Genomic DNA, 25,247 nt, shown 5'->3' on the forward strand with positions numbered 1-25,247 from the left:
TTGCCTATGACGGCTTCAAGTGGAGCTAGTGCTGATGGAGAATCATACCCAATTAGCAGTCCTACTTCACAATCTTGAAGTGGTGGCAACATGTCTGCTAGATGTCTGAGGTGAGGCCACGTTTGTGCCGTTTCTCTTGTTGGAATGTAAGACTTATTCACCGACAGACTTATTCACACGTCAACGTAAACAAAGATCGGCTGACGCCGTGACTAAGGAACTCCCATCCCGCGCCTATAGCGAAGGGAATTAACACTGCTTCGTACGTCATTCCGCTCGCCGAGGGGCATTTACGAGAGGTGAGTCGCTACATTAAAAGGACTACAAATTACTAATTTAAATAACAAGATATATACTTGAACATAAATAACAAAATAAAACCAACACAAATAGTAAATCAAACAATCTGCGTAACCTACCAAGTTTGCAGTCAGTTACAGATAGATGGATAGACAGATGGATAGATAGATGGAGAGATAGATAGATAGATAGACGGACGGACAGACGGACAGACAGACAGACAGACAGACAGACAGACAGACAGATAGATAGATAGATAGATAGACAGACAGACAGACAGACAGACAGACAGATAGATAGATAGATAGATAGATAGATAGATAGATAGATAGATAGATAGATAGATAGATAGATAGATAGATGGATAGATAGATGGATGGAGAGATAGATAGATAGATAGATGGATGGAGAGATAGATAGATAGATAGATAGATAGATAGATAGATAGATAGATAGATAGATAGATAGATAGATAGATGAGAGATAGATAGATGGATGAGAGATAGATAGATAGATAGATAGATAGATAGATAGATAGATAGATAGATAGATAGATAGATAGATAGATGGATGGAGAGAGAGATAGAAAGTACATCAGTCACATGTGTAGTTTTCGTGTTTGTGTCTTATTTTGAAAAAAGAAAGAAATGTGTTCCTTCACTACAGCTTGGTTGGGCTTCGTTTCCATGGAAACGCGCTACGGTGACGATGGCATGACGCAACTTCCTGCCTGTTCCCGGGCATTGGCGGGAGATTCCAGCATGGCGGTGCAGCCGAAGCACAACTTGTCCATGGACAGCGCGGCCGAACATGGCTTCCTCAGCTTCATCTTCTCCATGCCGGAGAAACCGGACACCACGTTCAGGATATTCGACCGCAACGACTACTACACCGTGCACGGGAAAGACGCCATATTCGCGGCGAAGGAGGTTTTCAAGACTAACGGGGTCATCAAGCTTCTGGGCTCAGGTACTCCTTAGCTTCAGGAGCTAGCGTGTAGCTAGCTGGAGTCTGCAAACTGAATGTGTTGTGATGCTTAAAGTCAAGCTAAGCTAACTGCTAATGCATCCACTGCACGAGCTGCAGCCCCGAGCTTAGCAGGAAACGTCATTCAGCACATATGAATACATATTATAATAATTGTAATAATGTCGCTCTCCATAAAGATCTTGGTTTAAGCTTTGAAAAATATAGTCTGCCAAAGTCAATTATGTTATTGTGCAAAGACCTTTTACCCTTTACCTGCAGCTTTGTGTATTTAGTCATTATTATTATTATGACTATTATTGTTCAATTCTGTCTCTTTTAGTGGACTAGTATATTCATGGCCTGAGGCGAGTGCATCACACTTCTTTAGAAATCTTCTCTTTAAATCCTTTTGACACTGCTGCCTGTGCACCCTGTATTTGAAATGTTCTGAAGAGAGAGAGATGCATGATCAATATTAATTTTGTTCACCGGTTCCCTCTTAAATAAATGTACAACATGACTCTCTGAAGTTTGTTTCTTCGTCTCACGTGGGTGTGTTGGTCGACAGGGAGCCGTAAGCTGGAGAGCGTTGTCCTGAGCAAGCTGAACTTCGAGGCCTTCGTGAAAGACCTGCTGCTGGTGCGGCAGTACAGAGTGGAGGTGTACAGGAACCACAGCAAGAGCAGCAAGGAGCACGACTGGAAGATTGAGTACAAGGTATTGTTTGTGATGCTTGTGGCTGTTAGATAAACAGAAGCAACCGCTGTTCTCACAACCATGGATTCTCTTTCTGTCCTCCATCTTGTCCTTTTCCTCCGCACTCAGGCCTCTCCGGGAAACCTGACTCAGTTCGAGGAGATTCTGTTCGGTGGTGGAACCGGAGCGGTGGGCTGCGCGGGAGTCGTAGCCGTGCGCATCTCCACAGGAGCTGATGGACAGCGCGTGGTCGGTGTCGGCTATGTGGACGCCGCGCAGAGGACCATGGGAGTGTGCGAGTTTGCAGACAACGAGATCTTCTCCAACCTGGAGTCCATGCTCGTCCAGCTCGGCCCCAAAGAGTGTCTCTTAGCCCAGGGGGACGGCAACGGTGACGGCAGCAAACTACGACAGGTATGGTGAAGTCAGTTGAGCTCAGCACAGCTTTATTTATTCCTGCGAGGGCAATGAAGGCATCATCTCTCTAACAAGTTGGAGGAGAAAGAAATAATCCACGTGTAATTACTTCACTATAGTCACAATAAAACAATATATTAATATAGCACTTTCAACAATGCTCAACAAGATAAATCACTTAGCCTCAGCGGTGTGAGTTGGAGGAAGATGTCACATGGCAGGCGTGTGTGCACAGCAAATACATGTACAAACACACACACACACACACACACACACACACACACACAGTGGACTGTGGTGGTCCAAAAACAATAACTATCGTAGGCAGAAAATACTATTCTATTCACATTATTCTTATTTGTCTTAAAACATGTCTAGAGCAGGTTATTAAACCTTAATAAACCATCATAGTGGGTCTCAAGTCTTTTTCATAATTGTTTGTATGTTTCTGTATGTTCTGTTCTTATTGTGACTTCTTTGTTATAGCACTCAGTTATTGTAATGACGAATTAAGTAAACGTAATTACTGTGTGTGTAGGTGGTGGAGCGTGGTGGCGTGCTGGTCTCTGACAGGAAGAGGGCAGAGTTCAGTAGTAAGGACATGGTCCAGGATCTCAACAGGCTGCTGCGAGCCAAGAGAGGAGAGACGACAGCCAGCAGCACGCTGCCCGAGCTGGAGAAGCAGGTGAACAAATCAAACAGCCTCCTGATGCACACAGTAACAACACAGAGGCAGTATTTCCTCACTGGGGGAGGTTCATAATGTTCAACAGATTGTGAAACCCCTCGAGGCAAATTTTTGATAATTGGCTAAGTATTTAAAAAAAGTGTCTGTGTGTGTGTGTGTTGTCATTCTCAGGTGGCGATGTCCTGCCTGGCTGCAGTAGTGCGTTTCCTCGAACTGCTCTCCGACGAGTCCAACTTCAACTCCTTCAGTCTGACCACTCTGGACCTGGGTCAGTACATGAGGCTGGACAATGCTGCAGTGAACGCTCTCAACCTCTTCCAGGTCAGTGCCAGGAACCAGGACAAAATGCCACAGAGGTAGTTAGTTTGGGGTTTTAAACACAGAGAGTTTAAAACTCTGTGAGAGTTGTGTAACCTGAGTAGCTTGTGATCACACAGCTTGAGGGCCGATTACACGTACAAACCTTCAACTCCCGTTCTCTTCCAATCTGTTCGCTTCCTTTGTCGAGGCAAATTACAGCGTGGATTTGAACTAGTGTGAACTCGGACCTGTGATACTCGCTTCACATTCGCCTACATGTGACCAGGCCATCAAGCTGCGCTCACACTACTGGAATGTCCAGCAGATTTAACCCCTGATTCGTGCCCTTGAGAATCGGAGGAGAAATCTGGTCTGGAGCCACGATCGGTACTGATGTTTGGCCCAGATTACCTGCTAGTGTGAGGGGTAACAGAGCCGTTCTCAATGGACAGCAGCCCTGATGATTATCAAACATGTTTGATATTTAGGATTTTAAACCTGAATGCTACCGTCACTGCCTTCCAAGCGACGAGACAGACAAGTTGAGGTTTTTGAAATGGCGGCCCTGAAACAAGCTACTGTACGACTGCGGCGGACAGCTGGGTTGGAGGATAGGCTTGTTGATTTATTTTGTCATGTTAAACTGACAATTTGAATCTCGCCTCCAGTTCTCGCTGAAGATAATCCGTCATTTTACATCACTGCAAAACATTAATACCAATAGAGCAAGTGATGTGAGGTGGCACCCCTCTGGAGGAATCATCTTCATAGTATGATGTGTCAAACTGTTTGATGTGTTTGAGATTAGAAAGAAGAATATCTGTGAAGTTTCTCCATTTTTTTTTTATCCCAATTTCAAAATTGGTCAGGATTTTAAAAGCGATTCCCTTGTTTTGTTGGTTCTCACCGTTTTTGCCTCTGTGATATAAAAACAAAAAACTTGATGTGGGTGAGTGATATAACACGACATGTAACTGATCTGTGTTATCCAGGCTTCACCTGACGACACCAGCAGAAGTCACTCGCTGGCCGGTCTGCTAAACAAGTGCCGGACACCGCAGGGCCAGCGTCTCGTCAACCAGTGGATCAAACAGCCTCTTATGGACCGAACCAAAATAGAGGAGAGGTAATGACACGTCCGCAGCCAATCAGGGCGCCTTTTAAAGGGGCGCTGGGGGCTAAAATAAAGCAGATTGAAATCAAAGTCTTTCAACTTAATAAATTCAGCTTCGGTTTTTGGATCACATGAAAAAAAAGTAATCACTGTGATCAGCTACCAAAAATGGACGAGCCCAGGGCCAGAAAAAGCTTGTTGGGGACATTTATTGTGTTCTTCTTTTAAATAACAGTGTGAAGTGTTAGGACTTGTGTTTCTGTCACTATTGCTTGTTGTTGTTGATAAATCTGAAGATTATTTTCTCGATGAATCGTTTATTTGTCCGGTCAGAAAAACCTCAGTGTGTGTGTACGCAGGTTGGACTTGGTGGAGAGTTTCGTGTGTGACTCTGAGCTCAGGCACACCTGCCAGGAGGACTTGCTGCGGCGCTTTCCCGATCTCCACCGTCTGGCCAAGAAGTTCCACCGTCACACTGCTACGCTGCAGGACTGTTACCGCGTCTACCAGGCTGTGACCCAGATCCCCGCCCTTGCCGCGGCCATCGAGAGATACTCAGGTACATCACGCAAACCTGCAGCAACTGAGTCAGTGAAAACACAATTTTTGTCTAATTGCTTTTATAAAAGCAGATGAAGGCATGGTGCCATTCATCCAGGGTTTCCACAGGGTCTTACAAAGTCTCAAAAAAGTGTAAAAGAATGAAGTCATCTGAATTTAAGGCCTCAAAAGTCTTAGATATGTTGTACCTACTAGATCTTAGACACATTTAGGTTGGTTTTAAGTATGTTAATGTTCATTTAACGCTACTTATGTTGTGCTTTAAAAATACATTTAAGAGCTTGGGGGCCATGCAAAGACCAACTATCTCTGCCTGTAGGTTGAGAGATAACTTGTTCAATGGGTTTTCACTTCTGGTCTACTTCAACCTCAATTATGGGAAAGTAGATCTTAAATGTAATTGATTATGGTCTCAGAGAGTCTTATAATTCACTTGCAGAAACCCTGTGATCATACCGGGTCCTTTGAAGAACTTGACATGACTCAGATTTGTTATGATCAGTGAAAACCTTTAGAATAATAATTCATCATTTTGTCAAAGATTTGCTGAAAGAGTCAGAGGTACAGATGAATTTTCTCTTCAGTCTGTCTGCTAACGTTGGAGCTGGAGCCCGGATGCCATTAGCTCTCATTGCATAACGACTGGAAACACATTTCCTCTGCGAAGCTCAGTTGAAGCTGCAAATGCTATCATACCTGATTACACCATATCATATCTTTACTCCAGTCCAACGTTCCGAGTCTATACAATATATCATCATTAATTTCCGATGTGCGTGTGTTGCAGGCAGCTACCAGGTTCTGTTGGAGGCCGTGTTCGTCTCCCCTCTCAGAGACCTGCACTCCGACTTTGTCAAATATCAGGAGATGATCGAAACCACTCTGGACATGAACCAGGTCCGATCTTTCACGCTTTCACACACGAGGAGAAAATGAAGGCTGATGTTCTGTGCTTTTGTGTGTGCGTGTCATCGATTGTGCATATTGTTTACACGGCTCCTCTCTCAAACGTTGTGTGCACCGTGCAGATCGACCACCACGAATTCCTGGTGAAGGCGTCGTTCGATCCGGTGTTGAGTGAGCTGAGAGAAAAGATGGACACGCTTGATAAGAGCATGCAGACAGTGCTGAACAGCGCGGCGAGAGAACTAGGTGATTACCCACACACGCACACAGAGACCAAGTTTATCCAGTAATCAAACAGAAATGTATTTGTTCCTTGCAACAAAGTTGGACACTGTATTTTAAGGGTGCGGCTTCACGCGCACATCTGCTGATAAGGTTTCCTTTTTTTTTTTAAGATGTGGTGTGATTACAAAAGCCAGATCAAGCCGATTTCGCCGTGCACTCATGTGATTAACAAATCTTTCTCTTTGTAATGAACTCTTCAGATCCCTCTGACCGATTAAAAATCTGACTGAATGAACGTAAAAAAAAAAGTTTCTCCAAAATCAAAACTAAAACCTTAGACATGAACGTTTCCTGTGCATTCCTCAGGGAGTCAAAGGTTGGCATCATAGGTCATAAAATCCCACCTCCTCCATGTTAGTGGATGGGATAATTAAAAAGTTTTAAAGTACACATCAACTACATAAATAAACAAAGATAGTTTCTGTCATTTTAGGTACTTCTTATCACGTTCAAGTGCTTATTCTTTTCTGATTCATTTTGTTTTAATTTGTTATTTGTTGTTTGATGCCCTAACATCCGCTGGAGTTTGATATCATGGCTCCATCCCCTGATTGCTACTGTGCGAACTCTAGCTCGTTTGCATCCGGGATGTTTTGGTGTCGTCTCTGGATAGTGGGAGGAAGTGGAGACGTGACGTCCATCTTAAAATACATTCTGTGATTGAGCCAGCTCAAGTTAGAGTTTTAGTTAATGAGTGAACTTGTCACCTTGGCTGTGATGTGTAGGGACATCTTTGAGAAGGTACATGTATGCTGCTAAATGGCAGCTGTGTGCATAGCCTTCTTTGCTACACAGAAAACAGTTAACAGAGTATATATCCCATTTCAATTATCATTATAACAATTTCCTCTTTGTTAACTAATGTGTCGTATTTGATTTACATGAAAACAAAGATGGTTACCTCCGCCATGTTTCTATGTTTGCAGGATTACTCAAAAACTACTTAACTGATTTCCATTAGATTTTTTGGAGGGGTGGGACATGACCCCAGGGAGAAGCCATTAAAATATGGTGTGGATTTGCAACATTTTCTTAGATGGTAATCCATGGGTCTTGATGAAATCAGTTATGTGTAGGGGACTGATATTTATGAGTGTGTGCAATTGGGTGCCGATCCAATTGTGGGATGTTTGTGCTCTGAGTGCTATTCTAGTTGGTTTTAGAACCAGGTGACATTTTTACATCAGAAACATCACTCATGGCCGTGGGTGAGTGTTGGAACTCAAACAACTTCTCGCTGCCAATCACAGGACGTCAGTTAAGGTTCACTTTCCAGGATAGACTCAGAGGGGGAGGGAAAATGTGTCCCCTCTGGAACTGGAGAATGTTGTTAAGGAAGGAAACCCAGATCACAAGCAGGAAACTGATGGCTATTTGGCATATCTGTGTGCAAATATACTGTTTTCATATGTGGAAGTGGTTCGACTTTCAGTTTGAGCTCATAACAGTAACCTTGTGTTTCAGGTCTAGACGCCGGTAAGACGGTGAAATTGGAGTCGAACGCGGTGCTGGGCTTTTACCTGAGAGTCACCTGCAAGGTGGAGAAGAATCTGAGGAACAACAAGAAATTCACCACACTGGACGTCCAGAAGAACGGAGTGCGTTTCACCAACAGGTCCGTGTCACACACTCACACACGTTAGCCACGGATAGAGGCGTTCTTGCCGTCAGCTGATGCTCTCGCATGCACACTTTCACATGTCCACAGCAAACTGAGCTCTCTGAATGAGGAGTACACCAAGAGCAGGGAGGAGTACGAGGAGGCGCAGAACGCCATCGTCAAAGAGATCATCAGCATCGCCTCAGGTGAGGGAGCTCGTCCCATGTTGCTCACGCCATCTTGTCAGCACGACATCGATTTGAAAAATGTAAACAAAATGACTTTGTCTGAACTTCGAGGACATTATGAATTACACAGAATTTGTCTTTATGTGAACCTTTCAGTAATTGATTTCATTCACAATCCTCTACAAATGCCAGAAAACAGTACAGCGCTAATGACGAGCCTGGGGTCAGACGTTATTCTTTAATCACATATCGATTGTCATGCTGCAGTTTCCTCTCTGACGATTCCTCGAATGCTTTCATACACCAGGTTACGTGGACCCCCTCCAGACGCTGAGCGACGTGATAGCGCAGCTGGACGCAGTGGCGAGCTTCGCGGTGGCGTCCGTCTCCGCTCCTGTGCCGTACGTGCGGCCTCGCCTCTTGGCTGACGGCTGCAGGCGCATGGAGCTGCTGCAGGCCAGACACCCCTGCATGGAGACAGACCCGGACACGGCCTTCATACCCAACGATATCACCTTCGTCCACGGAGAGAAGAACTTTTATATTATAACAGGTAAAGAAGAGCCAGTGGATGTCTCGTCTCCTATCATATGGTACAGCAGCAGTTATTAGCAGGAGCTTTAATCACAATCAATCTGAGAATAAACTCAACCTCAATATGTCTTGGTATGCAAGGAGGTATTTTTTGAATTTCTCAGTGCATCTTCTCAGTATGATCTCAGGCTTTATATAAAAATGGGGTGGATACCCAGTCTAGAAAGTGACATGCCTGAAACCTGTATTCTCTCGATTGTCCAGTAGGGGGCGAGTCCACTGGTGTCCAAAAGTCCTTTTCTATTGAAGTCTATGAGAAATTGACCTGACGTCTGATGATAAAGCTTGATTGACAGCTAGCAGCATCCAATGAGTGCAGGTTGCCGGTGTAGGTGGACATGCAGTGTCCTCGAGCTCTCCGTCAGTCTCCACCCCCTGCTCCTTCAAATACTCACCTATGGTTTCATATAATCAAGATGGCGCTGGACAAAATACTAAACTTAAGGTTTTAAAATGGCTCCTTCACTTTTAATAGGTTTTACAGGTTCATCCAAACTTTTTTTAGTGGTAACGGACACAGATACAATTTTTCTCCATATGTGAAAGGAAAACTCTGCCTGGACCTAATTTCATGGGTTCATGTTGGATACTCTTCCTCTTCTTCTCTGATCCTCCTCCTCTCTTCCTGTCTGCAGGACCGAACATGGGAGGCAAGTCGACGTTTATCCGTCAGGTGGGTGTGATCGCCCTCATGGCTCAGATCGGCTGCTTTGTGCCGTGCGAGAAGGCGGAGCTGAGCGTGGTCGACAGCGTCCTGGCCAGGGTGGGAGCGGGGGACTGCCAGGTGAAAGGCGTGTCCACCTTCATGTCCGAGATGTTGGAAATCGCCGCCATTCTCCGGTACGAACACTCATCTATAGCTTCATCACAAGTGGCTCTAGCCTGGTCTCACATGTCGGCTCTGTTCCCTCCAGCTCGGCCACTGAGAACTCTCTGATCATAATCGACGAGCTTGGCAGAGGCACGTCCACGTACGACGGCTTCGGGCTCGCCTGGGCCATCAGCGAACACATTGCCTCCAAAATCGGCGGCTTCTGCCTGTTTGCCACGCACTTCCACGAGCTGACGGCGCTCGCAGCACATGAGCCCACCGTTCACAACCTGCACGTCACGGCCCTGACCTCTCATGACACGCTCACCATGCTGTACAGAGTCAAACCAGGTCAGACAACATTTCACACATGCATTTGTGGTTTTATTCCTCATGGGACTTTTCAGCTTTTTCTAACCATGACAGATGGAAAAGTAAATTAAAGGAACAAATCATTTCAGCTACATAACTTGATTTAAGCTTTTTTCACACATGAAATTTGCCTCATCTATCTGTTTAAGTGATGCTTTTAGTTATTCTCACATGGCTTATTTTTGAATGAATCTTTTACAGAGTTATTCGGATGCGCATTTATGCAACAAGTCACAATGCTCTCAAAGTATTTGCCACTTGTTGCCAAATAATTTCATTATTTCACAACAGAAACGAGTTATATCACTTCAGAAAACTAAGATTAGATAAGTTTATTAATTTTTTTTTATTAATCAGGCTAAAATAAAATGCAAGACTTTCAGGGTTTTTGATTATTTCCAAATCGTTCAAACACTAAGCATGAAGGAAAGTTAATATGAGACAGACAACTGCCCTGACTGTGGTTACACACTGATTTTTATTTATTTACTATTTCTGTGACTGAACTCATGACTTTTATATAAAATTGACTGGTGCTTATTCAAGCATGAGATCATCATCTTAAAATGTCATCCTCATCTAATGAGTTATTTATCATTCCTTTGGGGAAATGTCTTATGTAGATTGATAGACGTAGATGTTTGACCTTTACTCCAAAAAAGTATTTGTTACTGAGAAGAAAAAAACGTTTTCTTGGTTGATCAGAAGAATTGTTTTATTCAATAATTATTTCAGTTGGCTGAAGATGCTTATAATCAATCATTTTCCATCGTAGTCGTATTTCTAAAACGTCTCAGAACTTGACGCGACCGTACCTGTGTGTCCAGGTGTGTGCGACCAGAGTTTCGGGATCCACGTCGCCGAGATGGCCTCTTTCCCGCCATCTGTGGTTGCCATGGCGAAGGAGAAGGCCGAGGAGCTGGAGGAGTTCCAGGAACCTGCGGGTGGGACGTCGACGCAGGAGGAAGAGCCCGAGGCCAAGAGACGACTGACGGACAAACAAGTACTGAGTTTGACTTTATCTAAGTGTCCTGCAGAAAAAGAAACTGAAAAACTTTTTATTTAGGATCTGTAAACCTGTATAAACATGTACAAATGGACTATAATATAGGTTTTAGCAGGTTCATTAATATATTTGTCAACTAAATGCTGTTGTTTATGTCAACAAGACTGTTCACTAAGATGTACGAGACATCTCTATCTCCTCCTGTTGTACAAAATTGAAGCCAAAACATCCTGGATATGAACGCTGCAATCTTGCTGCAATAGCGATTCCATTTTGCTAGCATCAAATAACTAATGAAGCCAAACTTCATAATGAACAAACATCAGAACTACTTTTCCTGCTGTAGGCGACAGAGAACCTGGGTGTATTGAATTTGCTTTGTAGTACAGGTCAGACGATGGATCACACGTTTCTCTAATTATCTCTGAAACCATTTGAATGTAAATTCTTTTGTGAAACTGATGCCCTTCCTCTTTCCGCCAGGTGGGGGAAAACCTGATCCTGAACTTCCTGGAGAAGGCGAAGTCACTTCCTGCCACCATGAGCGAGGCGGAGGTGAAGTCGGAGCTGAGGAGAATGAAGCAGGAGCTGGCAGCTAAGAACAACACGTACATCACAGACATCCTTTCCCGATGCGTTAAAACCGTTTGATGATCAACAAAGATTCATTTCATGTGCAAACGACACACAAACACATCGGCACACTAACATTGTATAGTTTTTCAATAAAGAAATATTCATGAATTTGCCGTGAGTTTGTTTTTCTGAGCCAGTTGCTGTGTAATGGTTGATTTTCGAGGACATCTGATCAGAAATGTCATGTTTCATGTAAACAGTTGTACTTGGAATTGTTTTCCTTTAAATGTGCGTCAGACAAATGTTTTATTTATCTTCTGTGGAAATGAAAGTAATTCCCCACACTGAAACTAACTCGGTTTGATGCCGAGCTGTAATATGTCCTCCCTCCATGTCAGCGTTGTCACTGAAACAACTTTAGAGGATGTGGTCAAAATAATAGGAACACTTATCTTATCTGCGTTTGTGTGTCAGCAGGATAACACAAAAACGACTCAGGCAATTTCAATGAAATTTTATGGAGGGATGGGGAATGACTCAAGGAAGAGCCCATTACACTTTGGTGCGGAGCCAGGATTTTTTTTTAACACTTGCAAGCACATTTAGGGGACGGATATTTATGAGTGGGCAATTTGATGCAGATCCAAATAAAATCTTGATCTAGTGAATTTTAAATGTGGTTTCATGAAGTGACTGGGCCCTTGGCGGAGCTACGCTCTCTACCATTTAGTTTTATTTGCATTTAATATCTTCTGTAAATTTCCCTTATTTGCAGCAACCTGACATAATAAATCACAGATCCAACAATCGAACCATAACAATGATGGTCCCCCTCAAAACAGGAATATGCTCTAGACTTTGAAGATGCACAGTTTGGGATCTTGCTCAATTGCTTCCTCTGAGGACGATTCATATTTTAATATCTCTCAGGTTTCACAAAGGTCATGTGAAAATGGATTCTGTGATAAAGGAGCAGCTGAGTAAGATGAAAAATGCAAAACTCTTTTTCTCAGGAACAACTGCAATGAAAAGATTGTTACTTAAGTCTGAGCATTCACATTAATATCAAGTTTCCAAACTCATGAGTGGCAGAAGTTATTCAACATGTGATCACTTTTGTTACCTAAGCAGCTTTAACAGCACCACAGCTTTGAGTGGTGATTCTGCAGAATCTGGATTTCCATCATAGCGAGTGAATTTACGAGACGGACACCTCTGATCTAATAAAGTTTTATTTTCTTAGAAATGGTCAGTTTCCTGTTTTCTTTTTTTGTCTTTCTAAGAAAGTATACCCCTTTTTGAATTCCAACTAGCATCTACATAATGGTTATTGAATACTTCACAATATATTAAGTCTAGATGTTATGGTACATGCATACGATTCAGGCTGCATGAGGAGCCACAGTCACCACGATACACGGGGGAGGGGGGGTGTGATGTAGGGGAATAGGGGTACTGCAGATTGACTCATCAGTTCCAGTTAATAGGAGCTCTGGCACCTCCTATTGGAACCCTCTCCACAAAACACTGACTGCATCAACTTATAAACATATACACACACGCACACACTTTCACTGTACACAACACACATTTACACACACACACGCATACACACCTTTATACAAGTGTGGAGTCCCTCCACCTGCCATTGAAGCTAATATACTGGAGAGGGTCATTAGTGTTAAACGAGATTCTCTTTCACAGAAAGAACTTCACCACTGGGACATCAGAGTTTCTGCAGTTTCTCTGGGTGTCGGGGAGAGGGGACGCTAACCAAAGAAAAATAATAATTATAATAATATATAATAAAATAAAAGACATTCAAATACAGTCAGCTTTTTGCTTGAAAATACAAAACTACATGAGAAAGCATTGAAATAAAATCCATTGATCAGAACCTTTTCTTCTTTTAAAAAAAAAGCCCAAGTGCTCCATCACACACACACACACACAATCTTTCTCTTTATCCACACACAACAGAGCAACATCCTCCCATCCGTTGCCTAGTTACAACTGCATGGGCAGCCAATGGGGATGGCAGCTGCGAGGAAGCAGGAAGTCTCTTTGACAGCAGTTCTTGTGAAGAAGAAGAAGAAGAAGTGGGCTGGGAATCGAGGATTTACATCAGGGGTGGGGGGGGATTTCGTGTGCTGCCAAAACAGCGCAGGCCGCCATCGGCAGCCCCTCTGCATAGCCCTTCTCCTCCCTGCCTACAGACTGCAATAAGAAATACTCGGGTGAGGAATCTCTTGTGGCCATTCTGTCAGTCTACCCTCAGCTCCACTGCTCCCTCTAGTGGAGTCTTGACTCTGCTGCAGCGAGTCGGTCTGCAGTGGGCAGGAAGCTGCTTCCTCTGCAGCCTTTCACCTTGATCCCGTCTGAGAGCGCCATAATCATAGAGTCTCTCTGGGTACTTATGGCTGCATGTGAATGTGTGTTTTAAGTGTGTATGTGTGTGCATGGCTGTGTGCAATGTAATGTGTTTGTATGCTTATGTGAGAGAGTGTAACTCGACCGGATGCTTTCAGTTATGTTGCAGAGTGTTGGACTCGATGGGTGGCGCTGAATCATACAGAGTGTCCGTGTCGTGTGTGGGCTCGCCGGCCAGCGTGCATGGGTTGGACAACGTTCCTGCGCCGCAGTCACAAAAAAACCTGAGAGGAAAAGAACCCATGGATTAACAACCTGAGTATTATTTAAATAAGTGAAAGAAGATGGCAAAACAAGTTCATAAAATAATGAAAATACATTTGCTTTTTCAGATAGAAAAATATTCTTTTTCACCCTTTTGCTCAGATTCTGTTCCCAAAATAATTAGTCAGAAATGCCAATAAGGAAGTAAAAGACTTACCGGTCGTGCCGTATAAACTCTACATCATGCCCTTGGTGGCATTTTTTGATGCAGTTAACACAGATGGCGTTCCTATCTGTTGTGTTACAGGTGTGACATCTGCAGAGAAAATAGATTATAGACATAAATAGATCACAAATCAGGAAAAATAAAACTGGTTACAAAAAGAAATTAAACCATTCCTTAAATCTAGAGCTGCAACCGATGATTATTTTTCAATTACTTAAATTAATACTTGGATTGAAAAATGATGACATCTTAAACTTCTTGTTTTGTCAGAAACTCAACACATTCAAAAATATTTTTTACTGTCATACGATGAGAAAAGGCTAAAAGTCGTCACATCTGAGTGAAAAAGTAATGTTTGGCATTTTTGTTAAAAATAACTATTGCAATAGCTGTAGATTAATCTAATCATTAGTTGCAGCAATAAACGGTTTTATTTAGAATGTTTTCTGTTGTCGTGTACCTGTAGAAGTCGTGCATGGGGTAACTGGTGTAGCTGGAGATCTTGTACAGACACTGTCCTCTGCTCACTGCCTTCTCAATTGCATCCTGGTTATTCAGAATCTTATTATCTGATATAAGAGGGGCAGAAATTAAAGGTTGTGAATAAATGGTTGCAATAAAACGGCAGCGTGAGCTTAACTTCAATTACGCAAAGCTGCATTTTACCTTTCATGGTGACGTTGACTCCAGAGGCTAGAAACAAGCCCCCGAAGCGGTTGTTGAAGATCTGGTTTCCCTCGAGCGTGGCTGTGGCGTGGTTGGTGATTTCAATACCTGCGTAAGGAAGAAGATAAAATCTGCCATCAGTACCAAAAATTTATATTAACAAGAATGTTATTTGTGGCCACATGGAGGTGATTTTGAAAAAAGCTAACCGGCAGCAAAGCCGTCAAAGATGCGGTTCTTGCGGAGGATTGGATGGCTGTTGGTGCTGATCAGCACGCCAGCCTGAGCGTTCCTGAAGATGTCGTTCTCTTCCAGCAGACCTACGGAGAAAAAGGTTACACACACCAAACTATAAATATACAGGAGTAAAATCTCAAGTAACAAAGACCAGGGTAACAGGAAAGAAGATGCCGAAGTTCTAATATGTCCTCGACACATCTTCCAAACAGAGAGAATACTTCAGAAGCTATGTGATGTTTTCTGATCGTTAACATTGACAAAGACTTTACAGATCACACTGCAGTACCTCTGCCTCCATTGAAAATGCAGATGCCTCCATCTCTGCCGTCATGTATCTTGTTTCTTCTCAGCGTGGGGTTGCTGTCTGTCTTGATCCACACTCCTGCCATGGCATTGTCAAAGATCTCATTGTCTTCGATGAAGCCCAGACCTGATACATTAAACAGCTGGATTAGACACAGAAAAACACACACACACACACACGAGGCAGAAGGTGGTAAAATACAGACCTGAGTTGTAGACTAAGATCCCCCCGTTCTGGCCCCCCCATATCTTGTTGCGCCGGATCTTTGGGTTGCTCCCCGTCCTGTCAAGATTCAACAAAACATTTTAAAATCACAAAATTCACAAAACTATGTGCTTAAGCTCCTATTTTGTATCCTCGCTGCTGAAGGGGGGGGTAATCATTACCTTATTTGTACACCAGAGTACATGTGATTGTAGATGTCATTGTCTTCCAACACACCGTGCCCATTGTCATAGAAATATACACCAACCTAAATGGAGGTAAATGGAAATAATCAAAACACAGAATGAAGATATAACATATCTTAAAAAGAAAAAAAGGCACAGCAATGACACTGTAGTTCAAATACATAACTTTATATTAGCAGTAATGTAAAATAAAAAAAGACTTGGTGAAGCCAAGACAAGAGAACACAATTTCTGAGGATTAGACCCCAGCTAAGAGCCCAGTGAGGGCTGCAATCCTATATCAATAATGACCCAATAAACAGAATAAAAGCCAAAACATCTGTCACTTAACTACAAGTCTATTACAAGCCCGAAAAATTTAATTACAACTATAAATGTATTATAATACTCAGAATATTTGACCTGTTTGCCGCTATGGATGCGGTTCTTGCGGAGGACCGGAGTGCTGCCTGTGGTCACCCACACTCCGGCCAGTGTGTTGCTGTAAACCTCATTCTCCTCAATCACCCCCTGGCCTTTCTCATGCTGAAACGCAAACATAGAAACAGCTGTAAAAAAAAAACAGGTCTGATGGGAGTTAAATATCTGACTGAAGTAATTTCACACTGATGAGTGTATTTACCACATAGATGCCTCCGTGCTGTCCATCGTGGATCTTGTTGTGCCTTACAATGGGGCAACTGTTGGTTCGAATCTGGATTCCCGCCAAGGCATTACCATAGATATCGTTGCTCTCTATCAAACCCCGTCCATCTCCAAATATGTACACCCCTCCTTGGTTACCGTTGAATATAGCATTTCCCCTGAATATACAGGAAATAAACAGTCACAATCTTGGAGAGGATATGCATATGAATACAAAATGAAAAGATGCAAACAAGGTGCAATATTTGTTGTTCTGCATTTACATCAATATCATATTTCGCTCTTTGCACTAAAGTTTAATCTTGTACCAAACCAATACCTAGATAGCAAGTGCCTGTCCAGGTTTAATCAAGATGCTGTTCCTGTGTGAACTCACCGTATCGTCGGGTCACTGTTGGACGTGATCCACACACCGGCAAAGTTATTAGCATAGATTTTGTTCTCTATAAACTGTCCCCGCCCCTTCTCGTGGACATAGATGCCTCCTGTTTGGCCATGATGGATCTCACAGCGCACCACTGTGGGGTTGGCGTAGGCCTTCACCTCAAAGCCGGCTATGCGGTTCCTATGGATGTTACAGTTCTCAAAGTAACCCTGAAACATGGAAAAGAAGGCATATATAATAAATGCACAGGTGGTCCTTCAAGTAAATTGTATGGCATGACATAGCTATTGAGTATTTACCATGCCGTGGTCGAAGGTGAACACTCCGACATCTCTCCCATGGTGGATGTGGTTACGTCTAATGATGGGATTACCGTGGTTTTTCACCCAAATTCCTGCTAGCGCATTGTTGCTGATCTCATTGTCTTCATAAATCCCCTGTGAGAAAAAACAAATCTTCAAGTGAGAATCAAAGCTCGTATGTGTGAGAGCATTCATGGCGAACCATGTGCGCTATTAAAAGGGGGGGAAACATTCTCTTTACCTGTGCATGGTCTGTGATGTACAGGCCTACGTTCTCACAGTCGCTGATGTTGCAGTGTTTGATGGTCGGACATGCCCCTTGGCCACTCACACATACAGCTGAACCCACTATACACAGGGGAAAACAGAGGGGTCACAAAAAAGTAGGGCAAAAATAATGATCACTTTCACTTTCAAATGATCCATCAGTTGATTAACAGTCAATAAAAATCCAAATAGGCATTCAATTCACAATGTTACAAACTAATGCTGCTGTGGTTGTCTCCCATCCTGTCCATTTCACTATTTTATATATGAAACCCGTTCGATTTGTTTCATGCATCAGCGGCAGCGGTCACATTCATCTCAGAAAAAGCTAATTTCTAAAATAGTCTACCATCCTTTGACAGAAGCTACAATTATAAACTTTAAGTGTCTGCTCCATGCAGCTGCAGAGCAGAGCAGGAAAGCAGGAAAGACCAACAAATTTACCAACAAAGCAGAGGTTTTGGTTTAAAAGTGATGGCGGTACAGGCAGGAGCACCTGTTTGTCAATAGTTCAAATTTAACCCGAATACCAAAAGGTAACAGCATCGGGAGCTAATCTACACACGCGTGACTCCAAGGTGACGCTTCCTGCAGCAAAAGCCTATTTTTGTGAAATGTCTTGAATAATCAGAAATGGCAATGAAAACATTTCCACACCATGACATCTCTCACAGTGACAATTAAAATTTTGGGAAATTTATAAAAAAAGAATGGTAAATCTGATCATGCACTGTCTCGGAGTATGTCAGACATGTGGACAACTATCAGGGAAAGACTTTTGTGGAATCCACGAATAAATAAAACAACAAATAGCAAAACAAATCGCTCTCAAGACATAAAATGTATTGTTGCCATGTGGTTAATGTTGGTGACATTTTATGTCCCAATGGTTTAATCACTTGATTAAATTAAATGGAGGTGACAAAAAGTAACCATCAATACAGTTACAGTGTGCTTTATTGGCACATATTCTCAATTCCCTTATTTGGCAGCTACTTAATAAAAGTAGGTGCTCCGAGGCTTTTTTATGACCCAAATAACTACTTTACTCTTTCATCTAAGGACCACACTGATCATTTAGTGAGACAACAAAACAAAGCAACATTGTGCTTTTCAAATCATAGAAACCATGGCTCCACACAGTTGAACAGCCAGAAGAAGATATCTGGTAAAAGGTATAAGCTAATGTTGCATCAACATACAAGGTGCCAAATCATATCTACAATCATTTTTGAGGCTGTACAAGTGTTTATGTAAATGTGATCACTGCACGTGTGTTACCTGTGCAGGTGGAACGGATGATGCAGTGGTCGATGTTCGGGCTGCAGTTGACTGTGATCTCCAGACAGTGGTGGGCGTTGTGGTGCTGCGCCGACTTATCATCGGGATTAAACTGCGGAGGGGAAAGCAGCAGAGGTCAGACAGAGGCTGAGTTTACTCACAACACGTCAAGTATCTGTCCACCCACCACATCCACACTGGACTTTGCCTACTGGAGACATCAGTTCGATATTGAAGCCGATTACAGAATATAGACAGAAAATATCTCGCAGCAGACAGAAAATAATATGATTCACAGTAATTGTGTTTTTCTATGCAACTGTAAAAACATCAGTAAAAAATCTTTATCTTTGAATGTGTTACTGGCGTCATATTACATCGAGTTCAACTCTAATTTAGTCTCACTACATCCACATGGTGAACTTCCTCCAGTGTAACCGTGTATAATATCGAGGTATTCTTCAAGTTTGATTGTAAACAGGTTGTTTACCTTTATGGTCATGTATCCCACATAGGCGTCCTCCGAACCCTCCATGAAGACAAACGTCGAGTCTCGCGTATTCTCTATCACCACCTTGTCAGCTACTTTACCGGGAGCTGAGAGGAAAGCAGAAAAACCCCTCAACACTCATACATTTGGACACAAACACCACTCAATGTGAGAGATATTGATTGCAGAAGGCACAAGCATCTAGGTTTATGCCTCGTGTAGTTTTCACTGAAGGCAAGATGCTCACCTGCACCGATCATGGTGATGGGAGACTCTATGTAAATCCACTCGTCTGTGTAGATGCCAGAATGAACAAAGATTAGGCCATCAAAGTGGGCCTCTTGGACCCCACCCAGTGCATCCTCAATGGTGTCATAGTACTGTGGGGGAAAGGCACAATCTCTTTCAGGCAGAATATACATATCATTTATCAGAGGGCAGTCTGGAACAGCAACCAAGTGTATACATTAGCTGTGGTAAAGATTTCTCTTCAACTCTGAGGTTTTAACTTACCAGCATGTTCTCTCTGCCTTTGTATCTGCCAGGGTTACTGTAGAAATGCTCAGCAAAGCCTGGTTTTACATGGGCACCTTTGTACTGCAACACAGAAAACACCAAGGTCGATATGAAGAGCTGCTGATCACTGCAAACACTAGCATGGGCCTCACAGAACCTGATAATTAAATTATCCCTTTGCAATGGCTAGTATAGGTTTGATTAAAAAAATGTAATTTCTTCTGGTGCTAAAGTGTTTTATTTAAATAGAAAACACCAAATAAAGAGATCTTCTTCCTCAAGAAAGTCTCATAAAGGATTTAATCAGAGTGATATTTCTGCATTGTATTTTAACAGACCGGAAGAGGTATTTATCGAATAGTTTACAGGAAAAAGTCTGGTGGGCGCATTTGTAAATATATGCAACCCACAAACCAACCAAAGTAGACGAGACAGCAAAACACTCAGCAGCAGTAACCGACAAGACAAGAGTAACATCTTAAGAATTGAGTGACAATGAAACACCACAATTTCTGTCATAGCCATCAATATTATGAATAATCCAAATAATTATGATACGTCTTTGTCTCACATTAGCCTGAGGATCTTAAAAGATGTGGATTGACACTATTAGATGATGAGATGAACTTAACATTCTTTTTTATATAACCTCAGAAGGACAATGTGAGCACATCAACATCTATTACAATGATTTGTCTGAGGATGAATGGAAATAATTCACTGTGTGAATTCTGGTAAATACTATAGATGTATTCAAAAAAATAAAAGTAGAAGAAACTACTTGTAAAAATTTGGCCAGAATTTCACTTAGACAAAAGAGCTTTGCTAAGGAAATGCTGTTGAGATATTGTGATATCATGGTGTGCAGGTGCTATGAGAAAACAATAAGGTATTAGACACGAAAGTAAAAGCTCTTAAAGATGAAATCAAGCATTTTAACTTTACAGACTCATTTCCCCCTGGTCAGACATTATTCCTCTGGCGTGCGGCATGGATTTTATTGCAAAGCCAAAAATGACTTTGCAGAACCTCACCCTGTATATTTTTAGTATACAGAGAGATAACATAAGGAGGGAATAAAGTAAACCAGGACTATGCAGAGACTGGAAGCTCCTCCGAGAGCTCTTTCTTCATGAAAAGACAACGCATCAAAAAACTTTAAGGACCAACTCACCAGCTGTTGGAAGCTTTCCTTCCAGGGGTTTGGGTGTTCATGCTCCTCAGGGCTGACCTGGTAGAATCTGCCCGGTTCAGGGTGCATCATGGGACGCGTGTACTCAAACACCTCCATATACAGACGCTTCCTGCAAGATTAAAACCACATACACAGAACTTCAGTTGTCTTCTCTTTTCATGACTGACATTTACAACAGGAACAGGATCGTTTCCACTGACCATAGGATGGGGTCATTGGCTAGCTGGCTGAACCTCTTGCAGACACAAGCGGCCTGACAGAGATCCTGTTCCAGTAAGTAGGAGAAGATCTTCAAAACGACCTCATCTGGAAGCTTCTGCTGCAGATATTGCTCTGCTGGGGCTGCTAAAAACACACACATAAACACACACACTCCCAACATAAGCTTTCGGAAAAATCTTTCATCCCATGCACATTAAACTATGGAGTCAGGTTATTTAATGGATTGCAAAATAACAAGATTTACCAGAACACAAAGGGGAAAAAAAATCAATAAAAAAGAAGCTAACTCTATCCTTGCCCAGCTGCAGAGATTTAACACACCTGGCAGGTCGTGGCTCTTACCGGACACTCGTGCCCGCTTGGCTCGATGGCCAAAGGCCTCTGTCGATGAAGTGGACGCTCCCTGTAAAAGAGGGCAAAGAGATATTAACTTCACGCCAAGATTCAAGGACTTAGTAATAAACTGGGAAATGTACTGCTGTGTCAGAAAATCATTGTTCCTCCAGAGAAGGACACGCTCAATCAGCAGGTCTGTTTCTTTCACACACACAAGCCTGGAGACATGCATAAGTGCAGCGAAAAACATGAACATGAAATCCACTCAAATGTTTCAGTCTTACGTCCATGGGGCTCTTGCTGGGGCAGGCGGAGGCGGTGGCAGAGGCAGCAGCGGTTCTCTTGGGGAGCAGGGTCTTGCGTCGAAGCTGGTAGGGACTGTTCTGAGCTCCTTGACCAGATTCCTCAATGGCCATTTCTGCTGCAGCAGCTGCAGGAGCCTCCTCATCTGGACACAAAAGGCAAACACAATTTTCCTATGCATCAACCACTTTGTCAAGTGGCACTTTAGAAATGCACAAAGCTTGCACGACATGTAATTAAAAAACGAATCTGTGTATTTCTTCATGAAGCCAGTTCACCTCTCATTTACTAAATCAAAACACCTAAAACGTCTTCATTTAACTGCAGGCAACGTCTACTGTTACTATTGATACTCTTATTCTCCTGAGCATTACTAAACAATGGTGTGCATTCAACTCACATGCTGTGTGCATACTGCGCAGGCTAACAGGCAGGGTAGTAGTTGGTATGGCAGACAAAGGTTACTGATTGATAATGGCAGATGCACCCCCTGCAGCCACATAACAAGGCTCTTATATGCGGGCATGCCCAGCTGAAATCGGCCAGTGTGCATTTGCCGTGTGGCTCTCACAGGAGCAGAACCGGGCTCGTCTTTAAAAAGGGGGGTGCTGTCAAAATTAAGGGCCGCAGAAGAAGTCGATCGGACGTGCGGCTAACTGCTACAAACTCAACTGCGTAGCTGGCAAATCCGCGGTGTAAACAAATCGAGCTCCGGCTAGCAGGCACCGAGAACAAGGAAGGGGATGTGGGTTCAAATCCGCGGGTTGCGCTAGCTTCTCGCCCCAAGCACACAAAATGGACACAGCGAAATCGTCCCCAAAAAAAGCCCCTCCACCGTATCATCTATCACAGCTGATCCGCCGTAGCCTCTTGTAGCCGGGGCAGCTAGCTAGCATTGCCCCCCGGTCGCCTGCTAATGTTTTTGTTAACGTTACACCCCAAAAATGGCAGTCCACAAGACGCCGCAGATTTACACCCTCGGAATCGTTAGTGACAGCTGGGAATGCAATGGCCGAGCTCACACGGGAGGCTGCGGTTAAAAGCTGTGGAGTCAACCCCTTCGCCTCCAGCTGAAGATGCCTGAATATGAGCCGTGAATGTTATCCGTGCGCCTGCATACGCATTACGTTTGGGCGAAGACAACCCCCAACCTCCACCTAACCGAAGCTAAGCTAGCGGTGTTCGCTAGCCCCAATCACTCAAGCCAAACAAAGCGCGGCCTGGCCTAAACCACAGAGCGAGAAGCCTCGGGTTTTCCTGCTGCAGCCGCCGCCGCAGAAGAGCAGCGACCGCGGCCTGTTGAGTACAGACGTGGGTAACACGCAGGACCGCCAACCCCCTGACACCGCTTCGTCTCGAAGCTCCCCGCGGCCTAGCTTACCTCTATCCCCGTTGTTCCGCTCGGGCTGCACCGGGCGCGGCCTCGACACTCGCCTGGGTCTCCTGTTGGTGGCTCTGACGGAGTTCATCTGGGGAGTTGGTTGTTGAAAAATGGGACAGCTTTCCTCGACCCGCCCGCTGCTGAATGTCGCACTCGGCCCGGTCTACCACCCGGACGGCCCTTTTCCCAGACGCACCCGAACGACTGCGACCGAAAACCCGCTGGTATTTGGGGTGTAATCGCCTGTTTTTTCCTCCGTGGTGCTGCAGCTCCCCCCGTATCGCCGCTCGGTGCCAGCTCCGTCTCAGTCTGTAGCAGGAGGAGCCATTAACCCACACGGGAAAGAATCGCGAGAAAAAAAGAGCAAGCGAGCGAGCTCGGCCAATCACGTGCGGCGGTTTATGAGCTCCTCCCGGAACAGCCAACCAGGAGGCTCCGCTCATAAGGAATTGACAAACCCTTCTGTTGGGGTTCGGAATCGGTCAAGCGGCGATTTGATCAACGATGAGACTCATCGATGAACCGATGATGATGATAATAAAGTGAACAGAAACCAAGATGTCAGCTGTGTTCATGGAGCCCAAACACTGTGTGTACTACTTCCTGTTTGTGTCATTTGTGACCAGGATCACACTTTCACATAAAAAGGTTAAAGTTCATTATTTCTAGATTATTGACAAGAAGCAAACGACTCTGCATTTGTTTAATTATTTCCCCGCATCAAATAAGCATGGGTGTATGAGTAGAAAAATGGGCCCCTGGGCACACAGAAGTCAAAGCCCCCCCCCTCACCCACCCCTCCTCACAGGGATTGTTCACCCAAAAAATGAAAATCCAGTCATTATCTACTCACCACTATGCAGATGGAGGGGTGGGTGAAGGGTTTGAGTCCACAAAATACTTTTGGAGTTTCAGGGGTAAACAGCGTTGCAGCCAAAACCAATACAGTTGAAGTAAATGGCGACCACTTCTTCAAACAAAAAAAACCAACAGAAAAGATACAGAAAATCACTCCACAGTGCTGCTGTGGTGTGATCCAAGTGTCCGTCAGCCCCGACATTCAAATTGGACTGGAAAAGGCATCATTCACACCGTGTTCTTAGCCTCAATGTCCTCTGTGATCCTCCTCCTAGTTACTGCTGCAGTTCTCGTGAGTATCGCAAGTTCTCGCTGGTCTCGCCGCTTCGAGTCAAATTTGAATGTCGGGGCTTACGGACACTTGGATGACACCACAGGAGCAGCATGGAGACATTTTCTGTTTTGTTTTTTTAACGTTAACGATAATTAGTGAATTTTCATTTTTCGGTGAACTATCCCTTTAATGAATAAGAGACTAAATGAGTAGTTTGTAGTTGTTTGTGTATCTTATCTTTGTTTGGTTTATTTTTGTTGATATTCTGTGTATCTTTGTAGTCATCTTGCGTCTATTTGTAGTCTTTTGGGGATTCTATGTCGTCATTTTGTAGCCCTTTGTGGTCATTTTGCATTTCTTTACAGTCGTCTTATGTGTCTTGGTAGTCCTTTTGTATTTCTGTATAGTCATCTTATGTATTTTGTAGACCTTTTGCATCTCTCTGTAGTCATTTTGTGTCTCTTAGCCATCATTTTGTGTCTATTTGTAGTCCCTTTGCATTTCTGTGCATTCATTTTATGTCTCTTTGTGGTCATTTATGTTTCCTTGTGTCTCATTGTGTCTTTGTGGTGGTTCCGACTGTGCTGGAAACTGTAACTGTGCTCTTTGACTTTCTAACCAGAAATATTAAAAATAATTCCATTCTTTGCTGGTTTGGCCAATTCAGTAAACCACCCATGCTAATAAGTGATCAATATTTATTATTTTCCAGTGGAGAAATATACTTGTTTTTATGGATGATCTGACACTTTAACATAGACTATAGACACACCCATCAATAAATAGGAGAACAGAGAGTGACATTTAACTGCATTTGAAAGTTAATGATGCAATTTTATTAGAAAAAAATCAATTTGTGTGTCAGCGTTTAAACTCATAAGGAAAGAGTTATTAACTTTTTTAAGTTTAAGTGGTTTAACCCACATTTT

At 43.3% G+C, this 25,247-nt stretch overlaps 2 protein-coding genes across 5 annotated transcripts; one reads left to right on the forward strand and one right to left on the reverse strand.

The window, feature by feature from the left end:
* The first annotated feature begins 1,018 nt into the window (after positions 1-1,018).
* msh2 (mutS homolog 2 (E. coli)) lies at positions 1,019-11,551 on the forward strand. The gene is made up of 16 exons (XM_035145333.1): positions 1,019-1,269; positions 1,838-1,986; positions 2,095-2,379; positions 2,921-3,067; positions 3,242-3,391; positions 4,363-4,496; positions 4,844-5,043; positions 5,833-5,942; positions 6,074-6,197; positions 7,701-7,851; positions 7,945-8,042; positions 8,332-8,577; positions 9,254-9,458; positions 9,533-9,780; positions 10,629-10,804; positions 11,291-11,551. Exons 1-16 carry the CDS (start codon positions 1,062-1,064, stop codon positions 11,456-11,458), a joined length of 2,799 nt encoding a protein of 932 aa, XP_035001224.1. The 5' UTR covers positions 1,019-1,061; the 3' UTR covers positions 11,459-11,551.
* Positions 11,552-12,599: 1,048 nt separating this feature from the next.
* fbxo11b (F-box protein 11b) lies at positions 12,600-23,531 on the reverse strand. 4 transcript variants are annotated; one of them, XM_035145337.2, is made up of 22 exons: positions 23,187-23,531; positions 21,787-21,950; positions 21,509-21,569; positions 21,145-21,286; positions 20,924-21,053; positions 19,747-19,830; positions 19,481-19,613; positions 19,234-19,340; positions 18,744-18,855; positions 17,437-17,543; positions 17,193-17,330; positions 16,885-17,102; positions 16,486-16,666; positions 16,266-16,388; positions 15,840-15,925; positions 15,659-15,735; positions 15,436-15,579; positions 15,119-15,229; positions 14,910-15,017; positions 14,704-14,812; positions 14,235-14,333; positions 12,600-14,037 (listed from the first exon to the last, which is right to left on the reverse strand). In XM_035145337.2, exons 1-22 carry the CDS (start codon positions 23,272-23,274, stop codon positions 13,908-13,910), a joined length of 2,652 nt encoding a protein of 883 aa, XP_035001228.1. In that variant the 5' UTR covers positions 23,275-23,531; the 3' UTR covers positions 12,600-13,907. The 4 variants fall into 4 exon arrangements, with proteins under 4 accessions (XP_035001228.1, XP_035001226.1, XP_035001227.1 ...); XM_035145335.2 differs by having other exon boundaries at positions 21,488-21,569; XM_035145336.2 differs by having other exon boundaries at positions 21,145-21,289; positions 23,187-23,530.
* Between the last annotated feature and the right edge of the window lie 1,716 nt (positions 23,532-25,247).

This window comes from Hippoglossus stenolepis, chromosome 21 (assembly GCF_022539355.2).
Source record: "Hippoglossus stenolepis isolate QCI-W04-F060 chromosome 21, HSTE1.2, whole genome shotgun sequence".
Taxonomy (NCBI): domain Eukaryota; kingdom Metazoa; phylum Chordata; class Actinopteri; order Pleuronectiformes; family Pleuronectidae; genus Hippoglossus; species Hippoglossus stenolepis.